The sequence below is a fragment of the Acomys russatus genome, chromosome 12 (assembly GCF_903995435.1).
Source record: "Acomys russatus chromosome 12, mAcoRus1.1, whole genome shotgun sequence".
Classification (NCBI taxonomy): Eukaryota; Metazoa; Chordata; class Mammalia; order Rodentia; family Muridae; genus Acomys; species Acomys russatus.
Genome location: NC_067148.1, coordinates 2,350,254 through 2,371,686, shown reverse-complemented (window position 1 = coordinate 2,371,686; position 21,433 = coordinate 2,350,254). Strand labels below are relative to the sequence as shown.

At 39.7% G+C, this 21,433-nt stretch overlaps 2 protein-coding genes across 2 annotated transcripts in view; one reads left to right on the top strand and one right to left on the bottom strand.

Annotated features, from left to right (window-relative positions):
- The window catches only part of Pms1 (PMS1 homolog 1, mismatch repair system component), a 99,547-nt gene extending 90,188 nt beyond the window's left edge, over window positions 1-9,359 (bottom strand). The window contains exons 1-2 of the mRNA XM_051153781.1: window positions 9,248-9,359; window positions 59-210 (exon numbers count right to left, since the gene is read on the bottom strand). Of these exons, the coding sequence (XP_051009738.1) occupies window positions 59-190 (132 nt within the window). The 5' untranslated portion in view covers window positions 191-210; window positions 9,248-9,359. The remainder of the gene's footprint in view (window positions 1-58; window positions 211-9,247) is intronic.
- A 115-nt stretch (window positions 9,360-9,474) lies between these two features.
- On the top strand, window positions 9,475-20,394 carry Ormdl1 (ORMDL sphingolipid biosynthesis regulator 1). Its single transcript, XM_051153779.1, has 4 exons — window positions 9,475-9,586; window positions 11,389-11,569; window positions 16,035-16,186; window positions 19,439-20,394. Exons 2-4 carry the CDS (start codon window positions 11,396-11,398, stop codon window positions 19,572-19,574), a joined length of 462 nt encoding a protein of 153 aa, XP_051009736.1. The 5' UTR covers window positions 9,475-9,586; window positions 11,389-11,395; the 3' UTR covers window positions 19,575-20,394.
- The last annotated feature ends 1,039 nt before the right edge of the window (window positions 20,395-21,433 follow it).

Sequence of the window (21,433 nt, the reverse complement as noted above, 5' to 3'; positions counted from 1 at the left end):
CAGGAAAATCTGTCAGGCCCATTTTATTTAAATGCACTTGCTTCACAGGGACACTCACCAGTTTAACATCGATGCTGGTAGCTCCAGCATCCAAGGAGTTTTCAACGAGCTCTTTCACCACACTGACCACTGAAGTGATTGTCTGAGAACTGGACAGGAGGCGAACGGTCGCTGCAGGCAACTGTTTCATCTTAGCTCCCAGCTCAGAGGCTAGAAAAGAGTCACAGGGTGTAAAAGTGAGAACTGCTGAATGTTCCTGCCTCATGGAGCAGATAATAACAACATATGATACTGCAAGAGCTCACCTGTGTTGAGCAACTGTGTATACAAGGCTTGACTTTAAGCTCACATAGCATGAAATAACTAATTCCTTACTAATATCCTTAGAAACAGGTACCACCTCCATTTTATAAGATTACTGGGGCATGCAAGAGGAAACTAAGTTCATTCAGTTATTAAAACACAGAGTCAACGCTTTGATGCAGTAAGTCCTGAAACATATAACTAGCTACCTCTCCCATGTGCACAAAGACCCACCAGCTCTAAAACATCCAGGAGAAACAGACTTTCAGGTAAGATGGCAGACTGGAAGCTCCCTCCATGGGAAAGCAGAAGCACCAGAATTAAAAAAAAAAAAAAAAAAAAAAAAAAAAAGGATCAGGCATGGAAGGACCTGGAGAGTGAAAAAAGAAAAAGAGAAAGTCGGGGGTGGGAGGGAGGGGAGCCATTCGTTTTCAGTAACAACAATATAATAAAGTAATAAAAATAAAAATGTTTAAGTGATTAAAAATAAGACAAAACTTTAGACTTTATTTGCAAGAGAGGAAGAGAAGAGCTTTGGGAATTCACTCCCATAATGACAGAACAGTGGGCTAAGTGCGGAGGGAAAGATGGGCAACACTGATCCAAAGGTGGCAGTGCAGTGCTGCTCATAGCAGGGGAGTGGGAGCAAAAGGCTCCTGCAAACACAGATTCTACTCCTAAATCGGACTAGGATTGAGCCATCCAGAGGGCTACTCACCACGACCCCCCCGCCACCATACCCAGGAAGTACATAACCAACAGATGACAAATCATAACACAAAAACATAATACTTAAAAAAAAAAAAGCATCACCCTCCTCCAAAAGATCATCCTGAAAGGTCTTGCATTTGAAACTCACAAGGGACTGTCCTTTTGGCAAAAAAGAATTAACACCATGGAAAGACAGCCCAGCATGCATGCCTATGAGAGTTTAGACCCATGTCGCACAGGGGTCCTTTCTTATGGCACTGGTTAAATAAATAGATCATCAAAATTTAAAGAATCAACAAAGAAGCTTGATAGTTACACTACACCACAAATCTAATGGATTTAGTGGTTTATGGCTGCACACAAAATATTCTATCCAACAGATAGAGGGCACACATTCTTAGCAGCCTTTGAAACCATCTCTAAAATGGAGAACACTGTAGGCCACAAACAGATTTAAAGAATCAAATAATTTCTGTTACTGTTAATTATCAAACAGTAGTGGAATAAAACTAGAAATTAACAGCAACTAAAAGTAAAGAAGCTAGTGACAGTACTTAGAAATGGAACGGTACATTCTAGAATGATCAGAAATCAGAGAGGAAATGTTTTAATCTTCTAGAATCAAGTGAAAAGTTACTAGAACCTTTGGGATTTAACTAGAACAATGTTCAAAAGGAAGTTTAGAGCTTTGGGTGCTTACAGTGAAAGAGCAGGGTGCTCTCAAGTAACCAGCAAATGAGACACCTCACAGTCTTAGAGAAACTGCAACAAGGTCATAGAGAGCAAATAGTACAGCTCAGGGCGGCAGCTGATAAACGGGTAAACAGCAATGCACAAGTCAAAGAACTGTCAATCTAAAAAATCAGCAAGAATGACAGAGCCCTAGCCAAGCCAAAACAAAGAGATTATCATTAATAAAGTTAGAAGTAAAAAACAAAATAAAGAAAACGAGTCCAGTGAAATAAAGAGGATCATTAGGTTATACTTTGACAACTTATTGTAGTAGTTTGAATAAGAATGTCCCCATAGTCACAGCATTGCACACTTCCCCCATCAGTGATTTTAAAATTGCTCCGACCCTTACCTAACTTTGGTGTAAATTATGGTCTTTGTGTTGCCGTTTAAAATGCCTTATCCCTGACCTTGGGCACTAAGAGAGTTTTCAGAGACAGGACCCTACTTTTGTTCTGGCCATCCATTAAAAAGGACTAAAATTTTTAACTGGTTTAATCAGAGTGCCTGTCAATAACTATCTTATGTGGGTGCCGGGAACTGAACCCAGAGCTCTGGAAGAGCAGCGAGTGCTCTTAAGCTGTAAGGCATCTCCCCAGCACAGGGAAAGAGATCTCCTGGGAAGGGAAAGAGGGTCATGGGACAGAGGGGTCATGAAAGCAAGAGCATTAGCTAAGGGAGGGAGGAAGGGAGCCAAACACCAAGCAAGACTTGGGAGTAGGGGAGGGGAAGAATTAGAACAAAGAATAGCACTGTATGAACAAAAATGTCACAATAAAACCCGTTATTTTCATGCCAACTTAACAACTAAATAAGAAAGTCCACAATAGCATAAGTAGGAGAAAATGACTGTTTTTAATTTCTCCCTCCAAGGGTTTTGAGTCTAACATGTACAATTCTGATTTCCTTCCTATTAAACTCCAATCGCCTGCTGGAGCCAGCAGTTCAAACTAAAGGTAGTCCTATCAAATTAACCACACAGTCAAATTCAAATTGACCAAGTTCCTATTTCTCACAGACTCTTCTGTCTTTAATACTTAGCCTTATGAAATCTAGCGTGCTAGACAGTGTGCTGAACTCTTCACACAGGAATTGCTTTTAAACTCCAAGAGTGCAAATGAGACACTACCCAAGCATTCATGATCACATTGCCAGATAAGATGTGTAAAATAAATGTAAATATTCTCCAGATCAAGGAGTTGTTTCTACTGACCTTCTCTCCATCCTGTCCCACAAAAAAAGAGACCATCACCACCACCAAAAAACAAAAGGAGGAATAAGGAAGGTTCTTATACATGATATTCCTGAGAATATATCACAAAACACGGCCAGAGTCACAGGCTGACTCGGAGGCCACTACAACTCAACATAAAAGCACTGCACAGATGTCTGCCTGACTGCTGCTCAACCTCAGGCTCAGGCCACTTTCCTCACCAGTCACAGCATCCGAGGCTCCTCTTTATTAAGATCTGATAAACTCCATCTCATTTGTGTCTTTACAAACTTTTGCCCTCAACTCTGCAAATATGTATAATTAGTCTTCAAAAAAATTTTTAAGGTTAATAAACGGTGCTAAAGGCAGAATAACTGAGTGAGTGGCCATGATTACGTCTCAAAAGTTAGAGATCTTTACCTTAAATGTCCCGGTCCAAACTCACTGTATCTCATCACTGGGTCCTTGACTGTGGTGGAATCATGGAGACAAATTAATTTTAAGGACTTCCTAAAGCTCACCAGTGAGCTGTCAAAGTTGAATGACAAGAATTGCAGAAATGAGTATCATGTGTGACATGGCTGGCTGTCAATGATCACATGACGCTAGCACCTGGGGGTGTGGATAACTATTCAGTCCTGTGACAGCTTCAGTGCCCATCATTAGTTATGGGAATGTGCTGGAGCTCTGCAGTGCTTTTGGAGACTACTGAGCTCCTTTGAGATGGCTATCAAGAATCTAGAATCACTTTAACTACAAAGTAGTCACACAGCAGACATGTCAAATCACTACCTTCTGCATTACTAGGCCTAAAACACTTCTCTAGCCATGCTGTGAAGAAAAAAAAATCTGTGTACAGGTAACAGATTTAACAAAGAAACATACCAAAGAAACAAACAAAAAACCCCAAAATTTAAAATGAAAATGTTATTACTTAAAAGACACACAGGAGGGTGTTTGCTGTTGTTGGTACGTGGAGCCCTGCCAGGTTGAATTCCCTGAGTAAGCCAGGCTCGCCTCAAACTTGCAGTGATGCTCCTGTTTGCATCTCATCCTGAGTGCTAGAATTACAAGTGTACATATTACAGGGAGGAGGCCTTTATTTGTGCTAAAGTTCAAAAAATATTCTGGGGCTATTACCTTGACAACATGTAACTCCTCTAGAATGTTAAGTGGTTGGTTTTTTCTTTTCTGGGGTGGGGGGTGGGGGGAGGACAACCAAAAACCTCTAAGAACTTCCTTAATTCCACATGAGTATTTATACAACGAACTGAACTTATGGAATCTAGTTTTAAACAAGATGATAACACAGAGCACAAAACCAGAAGAGCAGCTGATGATTCTTTCTCAGGCAACATACTACCAGCTATCATGTAAAGAGGTCGTAACTGAGCCAGAAGCAGGGGCAGGCACTGTAACAATTACACTGGGATTTTAGATCAACTGGGAAGAGGCTAACCTGGGTTCTTAAAAATTCACAAGCTTTAAAAAAAACAAAAAAAAAAAACAAGCTTTTTTTTTTTTTTTTTTTTTTGTGCCACACATAATAAGGAAGGCAAAGCTGAATGGCACAGCAGAAAAACAGACCTGAGGCCAAACCCAGATCTTAGGATCTTTACTACTGAAGCAAATCCTTTGCAAAAACAAGTTACCACCTATAAAAATGGAAATGAAGCCTCACTAGTTTGTTACAAAGTTAGAAGTGCATATAGAAACTAGGCATTGCTAGAGACACAGAGACAGTCAAGGATGGGGATGTGCCGTGATGAAGCCAACTACTTTGTCTATGAGCAGAGACGGACAGAACGCCCCGGAGCACCACACAACTATAACCCTAGGTCTTAGAAGGCTGAGGTAGGAAGATGAGGCATTCAAAGCAGCCTGGGATTAATAGCAAGAGCCTATTATATTGGAGGAGTAAAATCTCTTATTAGTGGTAAGGGCCTAAGAACCCAATTATTGTGTGGTACTGGGGACTGAACCCAGGGCTTCGCATATGCATCTTTTTGTGAGATAGAGGCTCCTTATGTGGCTAGTCATGAACAGCTCTGTAGTCCAGCCAGGACGTAAACTTGCCACTGCTTCCAAAATAGTGGAAGTCACCAGCCTGTGTCACCAGGACAAATTACAAGGGTACCATATTATCATGTGAGACCATTATGTAGAAGCATAAGGGGAATTCCTTTCTAATACTAACAATTACCTAACAATAATTTGATTTCCTTTCGGGCCAAGCTGTTTGAAAGGAAGTAGGTTTAAAGACCTATCTCTCACCAATCTGTTTTGAGGTCTTGAGGGCCACAGGCTTTCTCAACTGGGGAGAGCTCTAGACAGTACACCTCCACCATCATGCCATTCATACAAAGCAATGTCACAGGCGGTGCCTTCTGTACTCCTCAAAGACTTCAGACTGGCCTCAGACACTGTACAGTATGGTAGCCAACTGACACATGGAGAGCTATGAGCATTTAAAAATGGCTAATAGACAATGGGTCACAAACTCAGCATGAAAACATAAAATTTTATTTCTACCCTGATGATAGCACAAAAGTTATTCTGGCTTTATTAGATGAAGTAAAATTGTTTAACGTAATACGGTTACGAGATGACGTAATATGTAAGAGGCTTATTACAGTAGTGTACATGTAAATCCCAAAAGAACTGAAGATGCTTTGACTATTGCTCAATGAACAGCAGCCCAGCCCTCACATTAAGCCACGCCCAAAGAGAACACTCAGTAGGCTTGGGTTCAAGTCTTCTCTCTCAGAGATCCTCCATGGCCTGAGTTTAAGACATTCACCCATTCTCACCCGGACCTTTACTTTTCCCGCAGGTCTTCACAATCTTTGTAACGTTTCGAAATAATTTTTTCTTTTCTTTTCTTTTCCCTTTCTTTTCTTCTTCTTCTTTTTTTTTTTTTTTTTGTTTTTGTTGTTGTTTGTTTGATTGTTTGTTTGTTTTGAGACAGGGCTTCTCTGTATAGCCTTGGCTGTCCTAGACTCACTTTGTAGACCAGGCTGGCCTCAAACTCACAGTGATCCACCTGCCTCTGCCAAAATAATTTTTTCAAATTGCTTGCTTTACCCCATTTTTTCTTATTGAAGTTTGGAGAGATCATGGCAACTCATAGCACCTTGCCACCATCCCACTGTGTCCTATGATCCTGCACAACGATTCTCTGTTGCCTCATCCTTTATGCAGTACCAAGTCCAAGTCTCCTCTCTCCTACCCAGCTCCTGTGGCCTGAATGCTTGTACTTTCTGTAAATTAGTAAAAAGTAGGGGCCTCAGGGATAGCTCAGATCACAAGAGTGAAGGCCTCATGGCTGGGATACAAGTGCACACAGGGGACCCTAGAGACTTCTTGGTTTCTTTGCTTTGTGACTGCACAAGATGGAGGTGCCACCTGTGAGCCATCAGGTAATCAATCCCTCACCTGCTCCTGAATCTGCTTGGACCTCACACTTGCCAGCCTTGACTCTGGAGAAACTTCTGTTGTTTATAAGCTTCCTGGTGGGTGGTACTTTGTTACAGCTGCAGCAGACAAATGCATTAACACTTTCACCTCCTTTTGTCTATCCAGTCTCCTCCCTACAAGGATGTTGGCCTTGAAAGCAAGAAGTCGACAAATACTTTCCCTCAGCCTTCTTATGTCAGCCATGGTCTCCTTTTCTGTGCCTAAACTTGACAGAGTACCTTTACCTACTGTTACAAAATCCCCATCACCAAATCATTTCTAAAACAGTTGCCAAACAGCTTATAAATGCCTTTACACAAGTGTACAGGTTCAGTAATGATCTCTAAGGACAGAGAACTCTTTCCTGGGGACCTATGCTGCTTTTTTCCCCCTTTGTTTTGGTATATGGGATCAAACCCAGCATCTTGCATATGCCTAATGAGGGACCAGATTGTTCAAGTCCCAGATATGTCCATTTATCTGTCTCTGATGTCTTTGTGGGTGTTTTTTGTTTGTTTTGTTTTGTTTTGTTTTGCTTTCTTCCCAGGAATGTGAACACCTCCCAATATTTCCTCCCTTTTCTTAGGTATCTGAGTTTTCCAACCTAAATCTGTATGGCCACGTGAACTTGTTCTTCCCGAAACAGGCCATTTCTAACAATAATTGCCACTTCTGCCTCAGGCAAGTGTCTTGCTCCCTCAACCTTTCCACTTAGCGTTGCATTAGTATTGGTGGTCAACACTGTCAGTCAAGACTTCCATTGCCGTTAGTAAACTCCATTCATACCCCCACTACCGAGCTCCCTCTTAATCAATCAGTTCCAGTGTCAGGCACAACAATCCTTTCTGATTACCCACTGGAATGACCCTTCTTCCTCCCACATTCCTTAAGTACCTGGCTTGCATCATGCATAGGATCCTTGACATATCCTTACCCTGAATTACATAACTTTCTGAGTTCAAGGAATGGAATCATACACTATGTATCTCTGGAGGCAAAATAAATAAGAGCAATTACAGTACTTTAATCCTGGTAACCAGTCCTCAGTAAATGCAGACCCTAGGAATAAATTTAAAACTCAGTGTCTGCCCTCCCAGCAAGTACCACTGCCTCAACTTCCTCCCTCTACACGTTTAATTTCACACTGGGCATGCACATTCGATCATTCCCCAGGGCAGCATACCTCCTGGCCTCCAATTTATCCTTGACCCACCGTATCTCCTCCTACGTTGGTAGGACCCTAGGGCCTGCTTCTAAATATCTCACTTCGATGACCTAAGAGGCAAGATAAATTTTAGTATATCTCTAAATCTCTTCCTAGAATTCCCATTTGCTAATAAAAATTAATAGGCAACATAAGAACATCGTATACTATCTTTTATAATCCTCAACACACCCCATTCCTCTATTACAAATGGAACTGATGAGCTTGATAACTTGCACAAGATGATTATCTTTCTAAGACAGATGCATCTTCTGGCTCTGAAGTCCACATCTCAATACTGACCAAGTAAGCAAACTAGAAATCTCAACAATACTGTAAGAATTCTCACCCTGTACACACAGCACCTGGTCTTGTCTCCACTCCTTCCTGAGTTTCTCAGACGAATATTCTTCCCAGTACCACTTCTGGTCACCCTCATGTTATTGCTCCTCTCAACAACTTCAATAACTACCAAACTGATACCTGGACTTGAATATTTATAAGCCGTTTTTATAATTTAAATATCTTTGCTAGCCTACTTTAAATTTTTAAAGATTTTTTTTAATTGCTATTGCTCTATCCCTTTAATTTCATCCCATTTTCCAGACGTACACATAGGACTAATCCAGCCATACTACCATGTGGCTCTCCTTACCTCAATGTCGGTCACATGACACCACCCTTCTGGGATGTCTTGTGTCAGTTCCCAAAACTCTTCTTCCCTATTCCAATCTCCCAAGCGATTAGACATTTTTTCCTCATTTTTAATTCAAACTCATAAAAGGCTATTTAATTTATTTGTCCCTGGCTCAAATGGCTTTGAAATCAGAGCGTCTATGTTGAAAACATATTCTGAAATGTGGCATATTATGGGATGTGCACTTACAGACCTCTTTTCAGAAGCAGAAGGCTTGATGCCAGGCTTACATGTCACAGCACAGAACACTTGGAGTGTCAAAAAAAAAAAAAAAAAAAGCTCTTATCTACAGAAAGGAGTGAACACTCCTGGAAGTGCTATGATCAGAAAGTCAGTTAAGAGAAACTAATGTATCTACAAAAGGAAAGAAATTAGAAATCTTGGATATTTGGAAGAAAACAACATATTTTAAAACAGAATAAATCCAATCCAAGTATTAGATAGAACCAACATAAATATAACATATCTACACATACATGCCTGCATTCTGACTTTAAAATGTTTTTCAGTTTTTGAAATAAAAAAATCACAAACTTTTATAAACACAAATCACCAAAGTAAAGAAAATGTAATCTCAAAGATGATTCAGAAAGAAAATGGATTAATCAAGTCTTCTTCCTTTCTTTTCTCAATGAGATGAACTTGTGGTATTCACATTTCTTCGGGATGTACTACACATGACTATCAGGGATAAACACAAATTGATACCTTTGTGTGCGATAACACACAGCGCTACATGCTGCTAAACGCTCAAGCAAGACAAAACTTTGCTGTCCTGCACCCTAAGGGTCTGAACTCCCCACTACTGCCTGCCAGCCCAGAGGGCTTGGCACACGTGCGCGCGCGAGCCCAGCACGTCTGCACCTGGCCCCGGGAGGCGCCTCCAGCCTCCCCGAGCATCTCCGGGCGTGCTCCTTCGCCACGACACTACCTTCTAGCTCGCGCGAGGTAAGGCATTCACCACCCACCGCGGCGGGCAGTCCGTAAACCCGGAGCCGCCGCAGGCCCAACTTGGCGGGACGTCCGCACGACTGCAGCGCGCGCGCGCGCGCGTACGGCGGGACAGGCGCTCGCGCACCTCTTCGCCCCGCCCACCGTGGAGGGTTGGGTTGGGATTGGCGCGGTTGACAGCCAATCGGCTTCCGGCAAACGCGGCTTGGCAGCCTTCCGGAAGCGGCGGGCTGACCAGTGGCGCTCTGGCGTGAGGACGTGCGGTCGCTGCCGCGGAGTTAGTCCTGCGACGTTGTCGGCCGCCGGGAGCTGGCGGCAGGTAAGCTCGAAGGCACCCGGGAGCTGTGGGACGGACGGCCTATGGCAGAGTGGGCTTCCGCTGTTTCAGGGGCTCGCGCTGTGCAGGCCAGGTGGTCGTCCGCCACGGGCCTCAGGGATGTGCAGCTGTGCCTGGCTGGGGTGATGGGACCTTGCGATGGCGATGCGTGGGCAGGGGAGGCCCGGGTAGGAAAGTCTTTGTCTGCCGAATACCTGCTGGGAAAGGTTTTCCAGTCTGGCATAGGTAGCAGTTTGAGGCCTCCTTCCAGCGGTTTTTTTTTGTTGTTGTTGTTTGTTTGTTCGTTTTACATTCTAGGGGAATGTTCGAAGTTTTAACATTTAAAAATGCATTATAGGCACTGGTTATATAAGAAAAATTTACGCGAGACTTTCCCTCAGTGTAACTTTCATCTTGCTATTCCATAGATCTTGAGAAGCCGAAAAAAAACCACTATACTCTAGAACCAGGATGAAATTCTTTTTTGCAATCTGTACAATAGAGGGATGGTTGTGTATTTTTGAATGGGAGCTTAAATGTATTCAGTTTGATTGTATCAAACTAAACTCTTAGACCACAATAAGATGTATGCTTACGGTGACTGAGTGCTAATACCAGTTCTTTAGTGTTTCTTCTTGAAAATAAAAGGAGGAGAAAGCCAGTTGAGGGAAGGGGCGGGGGACATAAAGAAAAAAAGTTTGACTAAAGAAATATTGAGAAAGATTAGTGGCCTTAACCTTACTGTGTTACAAATTTGAATCCCTAACCCTGTGAATTTTTTATATTTCATCAACAGAATGTTACTTCTAGGTTCACTATTTAAAAGGGGCTTACACTTGCAACCCCACTACTTGGGAGGCTGAAGCAGGAGGAAACCTGTGAAGTTGAGGACAGCCTGAGCTACACAGCAAGACTATGTTAAACAAACAAAAAAAAAAAAAAAAAAAAAAAGGAGGAGGAAAGAAAGTAAAGTGTCTTTGAACTCTACCTATGGTTAAAATGTTCCATTACATATTAGCATCTGCCCACTCAGACTGGTTGGGCGAGTTCTGTTCCCACCAACCCTCCCCTCTTTTAAAATATTATTTCATTAGTGATTATCATATTTGGCAAAACTAGTCACACAGAGAAGTAAAAGTAGCGTGTGAAAAACTAATAAAAAGGAACAAAGTGATGACCAGAAGATACAGATTTGACTAGATGACCATGGAAGTGGAAAGAGCAGAAATAAGTAGAAATAAGAAGGAATACCCTTGAAGCACGGTGCAGGCATGCATTGAAATATCACAATGAAACCTGTAACTTGCACAACTAAAAACTAGTATTAGTTTATTCTGTTCATTTATTTAGCTCCTGGCTTTCACTCTAGTTGCATATATATAGTTCGGGTTTTTTGTTTGTTTGTTTGTTTTGTTTTCTTTTTAAAAGAATTTTGAGATAGTATATTGCTCTGTGGCCCAGGCTGACCTCAGACTTTTAGCAGTCCTGCTGAGTGCTGGGAATACAGGAATAGTCCAACACCCTGGAATCCAGTTTGAACTTTCTTTCCCATTATTTCATTTAATAAAACTGACAGGCTTAAAAAAAAGAAATCATACAAGTAAGTCTTGTCCACCTGACTGTAGTGCCACCTGGTTATGATGACTATTGCTTACACTGGCATCTGTAGACAGCGTGTTTTGGAGGTGTGTGTGTTCCATGTTAGAATGAGAAGGGGGAGGGAACACAGTAACGTTTTGTCACGTCAGAATTGTGGGCATTTAGGTTTCCAGCTATAGCACTTTTGCTTTGCTTCTTTCCTACAGAGCAAACATGAATGTTGGAGTTGCCCACAGTGAGGTAAACCCCAATACTCGTGTAATGAACAGCCGCGGTATGTGGCTGACATATGCTTTGGGAGTTGGCTTGCTTCATATTGTATTACTCAGCATTCCCTTCTTCAGTGTTCCTGTTGCTTGGACCCTAACAAACATAATACATAATCTGGTAAGTATTCCCTCTTTAAATGTGTAAAACATTAATGTTCTGCGTTAAGGGGAAGAAGCCATGACACTCTACATAATGAGTACAGAGCTTCAATTTGGAAAGATAAAAAACGTTGTAGAGATAAATGACTGGTGGTTTCATAACAACATGAAGATATTTAGTATTTAATACATTATAAATAAACACTGTAACGTAGAGGTGTTTGGAGGGTGCCTTGCTCTTCAGTACTAGGAATTGAACTCAGCCCTGCGAATGCCAGGCAAGCCCAGCAGCACAGGGATTTTTTAACGACTCTATATTCTGGGCTAGAAAAGTCACCTATTTAAAATGTACAGTTCAATACCCTGCATTGCAAAGATAAACAAATGCATATAATTCAGGGTTTGAGACAATGTGAGTTAGTTTTGAAGAATTAGAATGGTTGAGACTTTTTTCTTCTGTCACAATTTAACATTTGGTCTGTTTCTAAGACTTTCTTCTCACATTGCCATTTTAATAAAAATTACATTATAATTTAGGTTATATATTGATTCACTAGAATACTTGCATTTTTGTTGTTTAATTGAAGCCTAATGAAGATCGTTGGTTTGAATTCTTGCAAAGTCTTTCTAAATTAAATATACTTTCTTTATTCAATATAAGCTTTTTGTATGTTTCTCTGTGTAGCCTTGGCTGTCCTAGACTCACTTTGTAGACCAGGCTGGCCTCGAACTCACAAAGATCTCCTGCTTCTACCTCTCAAGTGCTGGGATTAAAGCGTGCACCACCACACCCATCTCTATATAAACTTTTTAACCTGAGCACATTCAGCATTTTATAATACCCTAAATATTTCTTGTTGGTTTTCACACTCCTGTAGTCACTGTATGCATTAGCACTGCAGATCACAGGCTTCATTGGCTACTGAGCATCTTATTCATCCTTTGAAACTCAACAGGAAGAGAACCCACTCAGCACCCTGAAGGTGGCTTAACTTTTAAGTACTTACTAAAGTAGAATGGAAATGGAAAGATGCAATTAGTGTAGAATTTCAATTGAATCCAAATTGATTGTATGCTTATTAGAGCAGGAGAACAGAAAGAAATAAAGGAAATGGGTTGTTTGTTTTTTTGTTGTTGTTGTTGTTTTGCAGGTAATTTATATCTGGAATGTGGTTGACATTGATCAGGATAATATGCTAGTTCTATTCTAAGTGATAGACTCTGGTAGAGCAGCTCTATTGTGAGACATGGAGTCACCAGGCATGGTGGCACAGGCTCTTTGATCCTAGCATTAGGGAAGCAGAGGCAGGTGGATCTGAGAGTTCAAGGCCAGCCTGGTCTACATAGTAAGTTCCAGGAAAAGCAAAACTCCAAAGAGAGACCCTGTCTCAGAGAGAAAGAGACTATATCTCACCATGTTCCTCCAGATGGTTTTGAACCCATTGGCTCAAGTAATCTTCCCAAATAAGATGCATACCACCATGCCTGGTAAATAGTCTTTAAATAGTGATTTCCAGAAATATATGACACTGACGTATCCTTTTGACCAGAACTCTTATTTTGCCTTCTGTAGGATCACTTTGTCCTATGTATACCCCTGGTTGTCTTCTTTATTTCCTCTTGTACTATTTTCATTATATCCATCCTTTTCTTTGTCTCTTCTTATGCTATTCTATCTAGATCATTTCACCTATCTGCATTTTCAGTTTCTATCTGTAGACTAATGCTTGTAAGTTGATCACCTTGCATTTGAAAGCAAGCACAAAAATGGAGCTCATCATAGTCCTGTGATAACCCTTACCACACACAGTTCCTGACTTCCTTCCAGGTCTCATCTAAAGGCTTTACTGCCTGCTGGACCAGTGGATTTCAAAGATATATATATATAATATATAATAGTTCTTCAAAAATATTTTTAAATTCTCTTATGTTCAATATAAAACTACATCCACATTAAAGCAAAACATAATTAAATTGTCTATTAACTAGTACAAAGGACTGTCGGAATATTGTTTTATGAGTTAATCTCCTGTCTCAGTCTGTCTCTGTTTATCTTGTTGATTTGCTTTGTTTTGTTTTGTTTTGTTTTTGAAATAACTATTACAATTTGTTTCTAGTGTCAACTTTATGAAAAACTATACTGTGTGGTTTTTAAGTTTTCATGCTTGGGATTGAGCCCAGGATGTTTTTAGGATAAGCATGCCAAGTGCTTCACTGTCAAGCCACAGCCGAGCTCCAGAGCAGCTGTATTGATGAATAATCTATATACACCAGTGTCTGCCCATTTTAAACATAGCTGAATTAACATTTTAACGTTTTTTGAGACTTGCATACTGTATTTACACCATTTCCACCTCCTTTCCCCTCTTTCTGTGCCCCCATACTCCTTCTCAAATTCATGACCTCTTTTGTTATTATTGTTAGTGTGTGTATAAGTACCACATGCTGGGTCCACTTAGTGTTGCTTGTATATAAACGTGTCGGGATTGGATAACCAATCAGAGGGCTCATTCCTGGAAAAGACTGGTTCTCTCTTTCTCAGCAGCCTGTAGCTCTTCATCTAGAGGTGGGTCCCATAAGATCTCCCCCATCTCATGGGGGAAACAACAACAGCTACTGTCGTTATTGTTTAGGTAACCATACTATTGAGAATTCACAGGTGCAGCTTCCCTGTTACATGTAGAAGAGGCTATCTTACAGCAGATGCCCTGGACCTCTGACTCTTACATCTTATCACATCATGTGCTGCAGTGTTCCCTGCGCCTGAGCTGTAGGGATTCTGTTGTAGATGTGGGTGCCCCTTAGTCAGTTGTTCTCTGCATTTTGACGGGTTGTGGATTTCTATAATGGTCTCTGCTACAAAAAGCTTTCTTGATGAAGTGAGAGCCACACTTATCTATGGGTACAAGGATAAGAATATTTTAGAAATTTTACTGCCTTAGGAGAGTGACAGAAGTAGGTTCTCCAGAGTCAGTGACCTAACCACCCAAGAGTGCTTCCAGGTCAGTTCCAGCTAGCTGCCTCCAAGTCCTGTATCTGAAATGTGTGGTGTATCCAGCAAAAGGATCTTTAGAAGTTCTGAAGGCAGCAAAGGTCAGTGGCAAAGGTTCTTGACCTCCCTGAGCAACACCTTAAAGGGTGATTTCCTCTGCCTGGAACTGGGAGTTTTGTTAGACAGTTTATAGCTCTTGGAGGGAGCATTATGACCCAACATGGCAGAGCCAGTTCTTAATTTTTGAGAAGTTATACACTAAACAATTTAAAAGACACTTTCTGTTTCACTATCTGTTTAGTGTATGTGAAAGTGGCTTCCTGGCATTTGTGATGCAAACACACCTTGGCTTACTGTCATCTTCCAGTATGTCCAATACTTGTTCTATTTTAGGTCTTATTCCTCAGGTATTGGGAGCAATGGAAAACAAACATCATACAAATAACACATATGATCGTGCTGAAAAAAGGACTTAGATATATGTATACACCTAAGCGGGAGGTTAATTATTACTGAAAGTTTACTAAGAAGTTGTCACTGAAGCTGAAACATCATGGATGAGGGATTCAGAGTGGTAACATCAGAGACCATATACTTTCTGAGTATTCTGGCTGTGACCTCTCATTACTTAAACTTTAGAGATATATCTATTTCAGCTTCATGTGCACACATGTTGTAGGGCCTCTACACATAAGCCGCTCACTAAATGTTTGTTTTTAATTGATGCACAAAATAATGGGTCTCATTATGACATCTAGCATATGAATACTATGACTTGTTCATATTGTCTCCGTATTCCTGCAACCATCCCATTTCTCGCCCACTAATCCCCTCTACTTTAATGTTTCTAAATCTTCATTCCACATATGAGAGAAAATACGCATATTTTGTTATTTCCTCCCACCCCCTCACTCAACCCTTCCTCTTACCTCATACTTTTTCCATTGAGTTCATGTCCTATGTATGCAAATATACTTGGAGCTAGATTCTGCAAGTTAGAAAGTGTGCATTATTTTATCTTCCTCTCAGTACCCTCTTGCTACCCCTTCCATTTTATAGTTTATCTTCTGATTTTGTCAGTTACAACACACACACTCATGCGTGCACATGCTCGCGCACACACACATTCATTCATTATTGGTAAATAAAACTCTTACTATATTTATATATATACACACCACATTTTCTCTATCCATTGCTTTGTTGATAATCATTTAGGCCACTTCTTTTGTTGTTTTGAAGAGTGCAGTAATAAACATAGATATTTGTTTAATGAATATGTTGCTTTTAATTGGTCTGGTATTGGTTTTCACCAAATAAAACATACCCTGGAAAGCTTTATACTTCATAGAAACTGATCATAACTTTTCACTGTTACAAGGAAACCTAACTTGTTGCCTTAAATCATATACTCTTTCACAAATAGCCTAGAGCCATGTTTAATTGTAGTGATAAACTCTGTGTGTGATACCCTCTGTTGCTTGCTTTTCAGGGGATGTATGTGTTCTTGCATGCAGTAAAAGGAACACCTTTTGAAACTCCCGATCAGGGTAGAGCAAGGCTCCTGACCCACTGGGAACAGCTTGACTATGGAGTGCAGTTTACATCTTCTCGGAAGTTTTTCACAATTTCTCCAATAATTCTGTAAGTGGTAGAAATGTTAAGATATAATGGTTTGGGTAAGAGAAAAGTGTTTATCAGATTTAATTGAATTTTAGAACAGTGTTTTTTTAAGAACCTTTATCAACAAGTAGCTACCATAAAAAGTCATAATAAAGGCACAATTTTTAACAAGTTGGAAATAAACCAGTTTTTACTTGAATCAGTACAGCTAGATGTACTACTGTTCATCAGTGAATCTAACTTTCTTCTTTTTCTTTTTATGGATATGGTGTTCTGCCTGTGTGTGCATCTAACATTCTAAGATACACAGATCAAAAACATTTGTGTCTTTGTTTTTTCTAAGAAAATTAAGAGCACACTATTATTCTATATTACATATCAGAGTAATCATCCTAAGCAGTAGTTTGATGATGATGATGATGATGATAATTATATTGGCGACCCATCTCTATTCAGATAAGCTCAGTTCAAACTTCTTGAGAAAAGAGTAGCTTAGGAAAAATAGAGATCAGACTCTTCAGTTGTGAGACTGACCTGGATTAAATCCTGTATCATCTGTTCAGCTTGGTTTGCTTGTATATAAAGTTCTAACAAGGGATGGGGAGAGCTCAGTTGGGAGAAGGCTTGCTCAGCATGCCCAGGGCTGAGGTTTGACCCACAGCACCGCGTGAAAGTGCATGGTAGTGCACATTTGTACTCCCAGGTCTCAGGCGGTCAAGGCAGGAAGTTCAAGAACTTGGCCATGTCCACATAGCTCCTTGAAGGCTATCCTGAGTTACGTAGAGCTATTTTTAATGCTCAACACCCAGCCTCTCCTCGAAAAATCAAACTGATAGTATTTAACTTAATAGTACTTGAGGCTAAGACAGATGCATTATTTGTAAAGCATCTACCAGAATCCGGTGTCTGTTTCCTTCCCAGTACCTACATCACTGTCCTCTCCACCTGAATACTTTATTCCTACCCAATTCCTACCTAAGCATTTCTTGAATGTTTTTATGCTTTTGTTCAAATTGATTCAAAATGAAATACCATCTCCTGTTTTCTCCGTTGGCTGAGTAGGTATAATTAAGAAATAAATATATATTTTCCCCACTTAAAAGTTTGTAAGTACATATATTGCTTGGAATACAATACTCAATAGCTTGTATGTGATATGTATTACATGTAACTTAATTTTAACACTAGTACACAGACTTCATACATAAGACTATATCCATGATAGTATCAATGCAGTGTGAAGTAGGAGAAAAGACTTTTTAAGAAAAGCAAGTTTTCTGTAGATGATTTCATAGTTAGGACATTTTCAAGAGAAAGGATCATAAAGCAATAGATCTTTCTCCTTCATATTTATTAGATTTTGTGGAAATTAGTTGGTTTTGTCCTATGTAAAACTTAAACCCAAAAGGAAAATGTCTCTAAAATTTAACAGAAGTAAATGTAATAATAGATATAATGGCTAGACAGCCCTAAGTGTGGGCTATAGTGGTTTTGAGCTATATGACATTGGCCTTGCACGTGCTAGGTAGGCGATATAATTAGGATATTTCCCTAGCCATTGTAGTTTTAGCCACTTTCTTTAAAGCCTCAGGTTCCTCATCTATAAAACATAGAAAATTGATGTATACTATACATAAAAGTGCTTAACATATGATGAATTTTCAAGTAGAGATATACTAAAACGTCAACCAAGAGCTATGTAGACATAGTCTCCCTGGTTTTCAAAATATAATTTTGACCCAAAGTTCTTAATTCTGATTAAATTTCTTGTATAATTAAAGTAACATTCAAGCCATCTATATAGTATTTTTTTTTTCCTTTTTATCCTTTTGTGGCACTGAGAATCAAACCGAGGGCATCTTGTAGTCAGCCTTGATCATTTTCAGAAGTGCTTTCATAGGTGCTTTAATTTGTCAGGTAGATGTGACATGCAGTTACCACAGATTCTTTTGGATAAAGAAAGAGACTCAAGCTACCTTGAGTGTAGCATATCCTTAATTTCAACACTATGGAGGTGCATGGGTTCGAGTCTGATCTACTTACCAAGTTCTAGGCCAGCAAGAGCTACTTTTAGGTCCCAGCTTGAAAGAAAGAAAAAGAAACAACTCATCTGTTAGGTTAGTAAAGATCTTATGGCTATTTTTAGTTAAGAACCTGGGTTAAACTGAAGCTTCTGTCTTCTATTGCAGGTCTTTCACACATCTTAGCAGATAAACTGCTTTATACTGATTCTACCTGGGATTGCGTTTCCTCAAAGAGTCATCTAGATTATTTTAAGAGTGTGGTAATTTCCATACACTCTACACGATTTTACTAATTTTCATTAAAAGAGAGTGTGGTAAGGTGAAAACATGCTAGCCTTCATGGTATTAGCAACAAGTCAATTGGCTTACTGAATGCAGTGGATAATGCTGTTTTGTTCAGTGATAGAAATATACAACAGCCTTCAAGTATATGAAAGCATGAAGATTTTGCAGCAAAAATTGAGAAATAGGGGCTGCAAAGATTGCTTACCACTTCCAACCACTAGCTATTCTTTCAAAGGAACTGGGTTCAATTCCCAACACCCTCATGGCAGGTTACAGCTGACTGACATGCACATGGTACACAGACATACATGTAGACAAAGCACTCATACACATAGTTTTTTAAGCTTTTTTTGGTTGAGGCATATGGTTTAAGTGGAAGATTGTAGAATTTCTGGGAAAAAATGTACAGTCTTCCAGCAGATGTTTTTATTTGTTCTTTCCTAACCATATTATACAAAACATCTCCTGTGATATAAAGTATAGGAGAATGTACTGACCTACAGTAGTGGAACAGATGGCATTTTCAGCTACATCTTTCAGGTGTCCAATTAGACTGTTAGAGACTGCTCAGCTATCATTCATTATCAGCTGTCATCAGAAGGGCAACTGAATGTGTGTTTCAAAGATACTGATTTATGCATGTGAGATAAAGTATTTCCCAAGCTTGTACTAGTTGTTTGTGATCTACACTTGAACTCTCATAGGCATGAGAAAACTTGGAAAGCCATCTTCTTTCAAGGATGCTAAACATCAGTGTGCTCCTTCCTATACACATTGTAAAAATAGAAGATATGCACCTAATTTTTAATTCCCAAATTAAAACGTTTCATTTTATTTTACCATCAAAATGATTTTATTTTTAGGCACTTGTGCTTATTGGCCCCCTTTTTTTTTATAGTATTTATCAATTCTAGGTAATTTCATTTTGGGATGCTATGTGTATTTTAACTTTTTATCTCTGCAGATACTTTCTGGCAAGTTTCTATACGAAGTATGATTCAACTCACTTCATCCTAAACACAGCTTCTCTCCTGAGTGTACTTATTCCCAAAATGCCACAGCTGCATGGTGTTCGGATCTTTGGAATTAATAAGTATTGAAATGTTTCTGCAACTGAACACAACTGTTAGAGCTACTGTATTTCCTACATGGAAGGAGTAGTTAGTGAACTGCACTGTTTCTGTGATAATGTGAAATAAGAGGTATTTACTTACATTGGAGGGCCAAGTGCTGGTCCTTCATAGGCTGTCTTGAAGTGCAGAACTCTACTTAAGGAGGCCTCTGTCTAATGTGCTTGGTATATTTCTGAGAGAGGCTTTACAGGCAGGCTGGGCAGGCCCAGCTTATAAGTTGATGGTAGCACAATGAGGGTACAGCAACTAAATCCAAGGAAACAAGGGATTTGTAAGAAACTTGGACCAGCTTATAGCAAATGGGCATTATGTTAGGGAAGGAAAATTCCAATCATTCATAGTCAGCTTAAGCAGACTTTTAGAGAGCAGAATCACCTGTATACACGTTTTTATTGCTGTACACATTCCACTTTATATGACATACCCTCTTGTTTTATACATACCACTTCCTACTATATATGTGTATTTTTTGTTTTCCTGGCTTAATATTGTGTGTTGATAAATGAAGTCGTCTTTGCACTTGTTACATCACAGAATTTGGAAAGGCTCGCCTTCGTGGCTCACTCTGATAGGAGATAAGCAAGGCTCCGAGTCACCATTCTCATTTTGGAACAAAGTGGGTTTTACTGCTTTTCCAGAATAAAGCTGCTAAGCCAATTAAGAGAATAACTTATTTCACATAGTTGAGGTTTGGGGTAGCTTAAAAGTATTGCTTAGTTGTGCAAGTTGGTAGTCTGTCCTTTAGAAAAGGAGATACAAAATGGAGCCAGCGCAGCGGGCAGAGCTGAAGTAACAGATAATACTGTCTGGTCTTAGTCTCCTGCTCTTGATCCCCACAGTATGCCCATTAATGTTTCCTTTAAATGTGTGAGTCTCAGTGTAGACAAACCTCAAATGGTACCTATGTCCACAGCAACAACTATAGTGAGTTCTTGTGATTCGGGGAAGCTTCCTAGAGTTGCTAGCATTAATTGTATGAAATTACTACTATGAGAAGTAAATATATTTCTAAAATGTTATAAGATAAAGCTAAAAAACTCAATAACATAAGATTGAATACTGTTGTAGACCAACTTATAAATCAGTTTGTAGCAATAAATAGACTTAGGGGTAGTGATCATTGTTTCATATTTCAAAAGTACTGAGTTTAGAAATCAGTTGTATAATACTGCCTTTGTATATTTGTCTTTTCTCGTGTGTTTTTAAACTAGTAATCGATGCTGTAATAAAACGTTTTCCTTGGTGTAAAGTTATTTTAAAAGTCTTCTAAAACAGTCATCAGAACTACACTGACACTTTCCAGATTTATTTTTTAACAACTGAATTCATAAAATTAGCTAAAAATGTTCCTTTGTAAGTCTGAAACTCACTTGGTAGAGATCCACCTCCCCTCTGCCTCCCAAGTGCTCGAATTAAAGGCGTGCACCACCGCCACCTAGCTTAACTTCACTTTTAAAAGCCTGTATACTGAAATAGAGAAATTCCTCCCCCTGTTTTCTATGCTTTTTACTTTCAGTGCTTTAAAAAATACTGACTAGTAGCTCTATGGGGGCTTGCTGGGTTATGCTATTTTCGTGCTACAGAGTGTGCAAACAAACAAACCGTTATTGCTTACAGTATTGAATAAGCATTACTACAACTCTTATCATTGCCCGTAAAATACAGTCTCTCAATTCTCCCACTTTGTAATGGTTGCTCTAAGATTGACTTTGTTTTTTATTGTGTAGAATGTATATGAATTATAAAGCTAAACACAAGAGGCAATGAGAGGAGAGGTGCCTATGACACTCTTGTCTCTTGTAAACTCAGTTACCACTTCCCCTATT

Coding starts and splice junctions, on each gene's coding strand:
- Ormdl1 (XM_051153779.1), top strand. CDS start 11,396: ATGAATGTTGGAGTTGCCCACAGTGAGGTAAACCCCAATACTCGTGTA. Junction 11,570..16,034: donor CAAACATAATACATAATCTG/GTAAGTATTCCC, acceptor CTTGCTTTTCAG/GGGATGTATGTGTTCTTGCA. Junction 16,187..19,438: donor ACAATTTCTCCAATAATTCT/GTAAGTGGTAGA, acceptor TTATCTCTGCAG/ATACTTTCTGGCAAGTTTCT.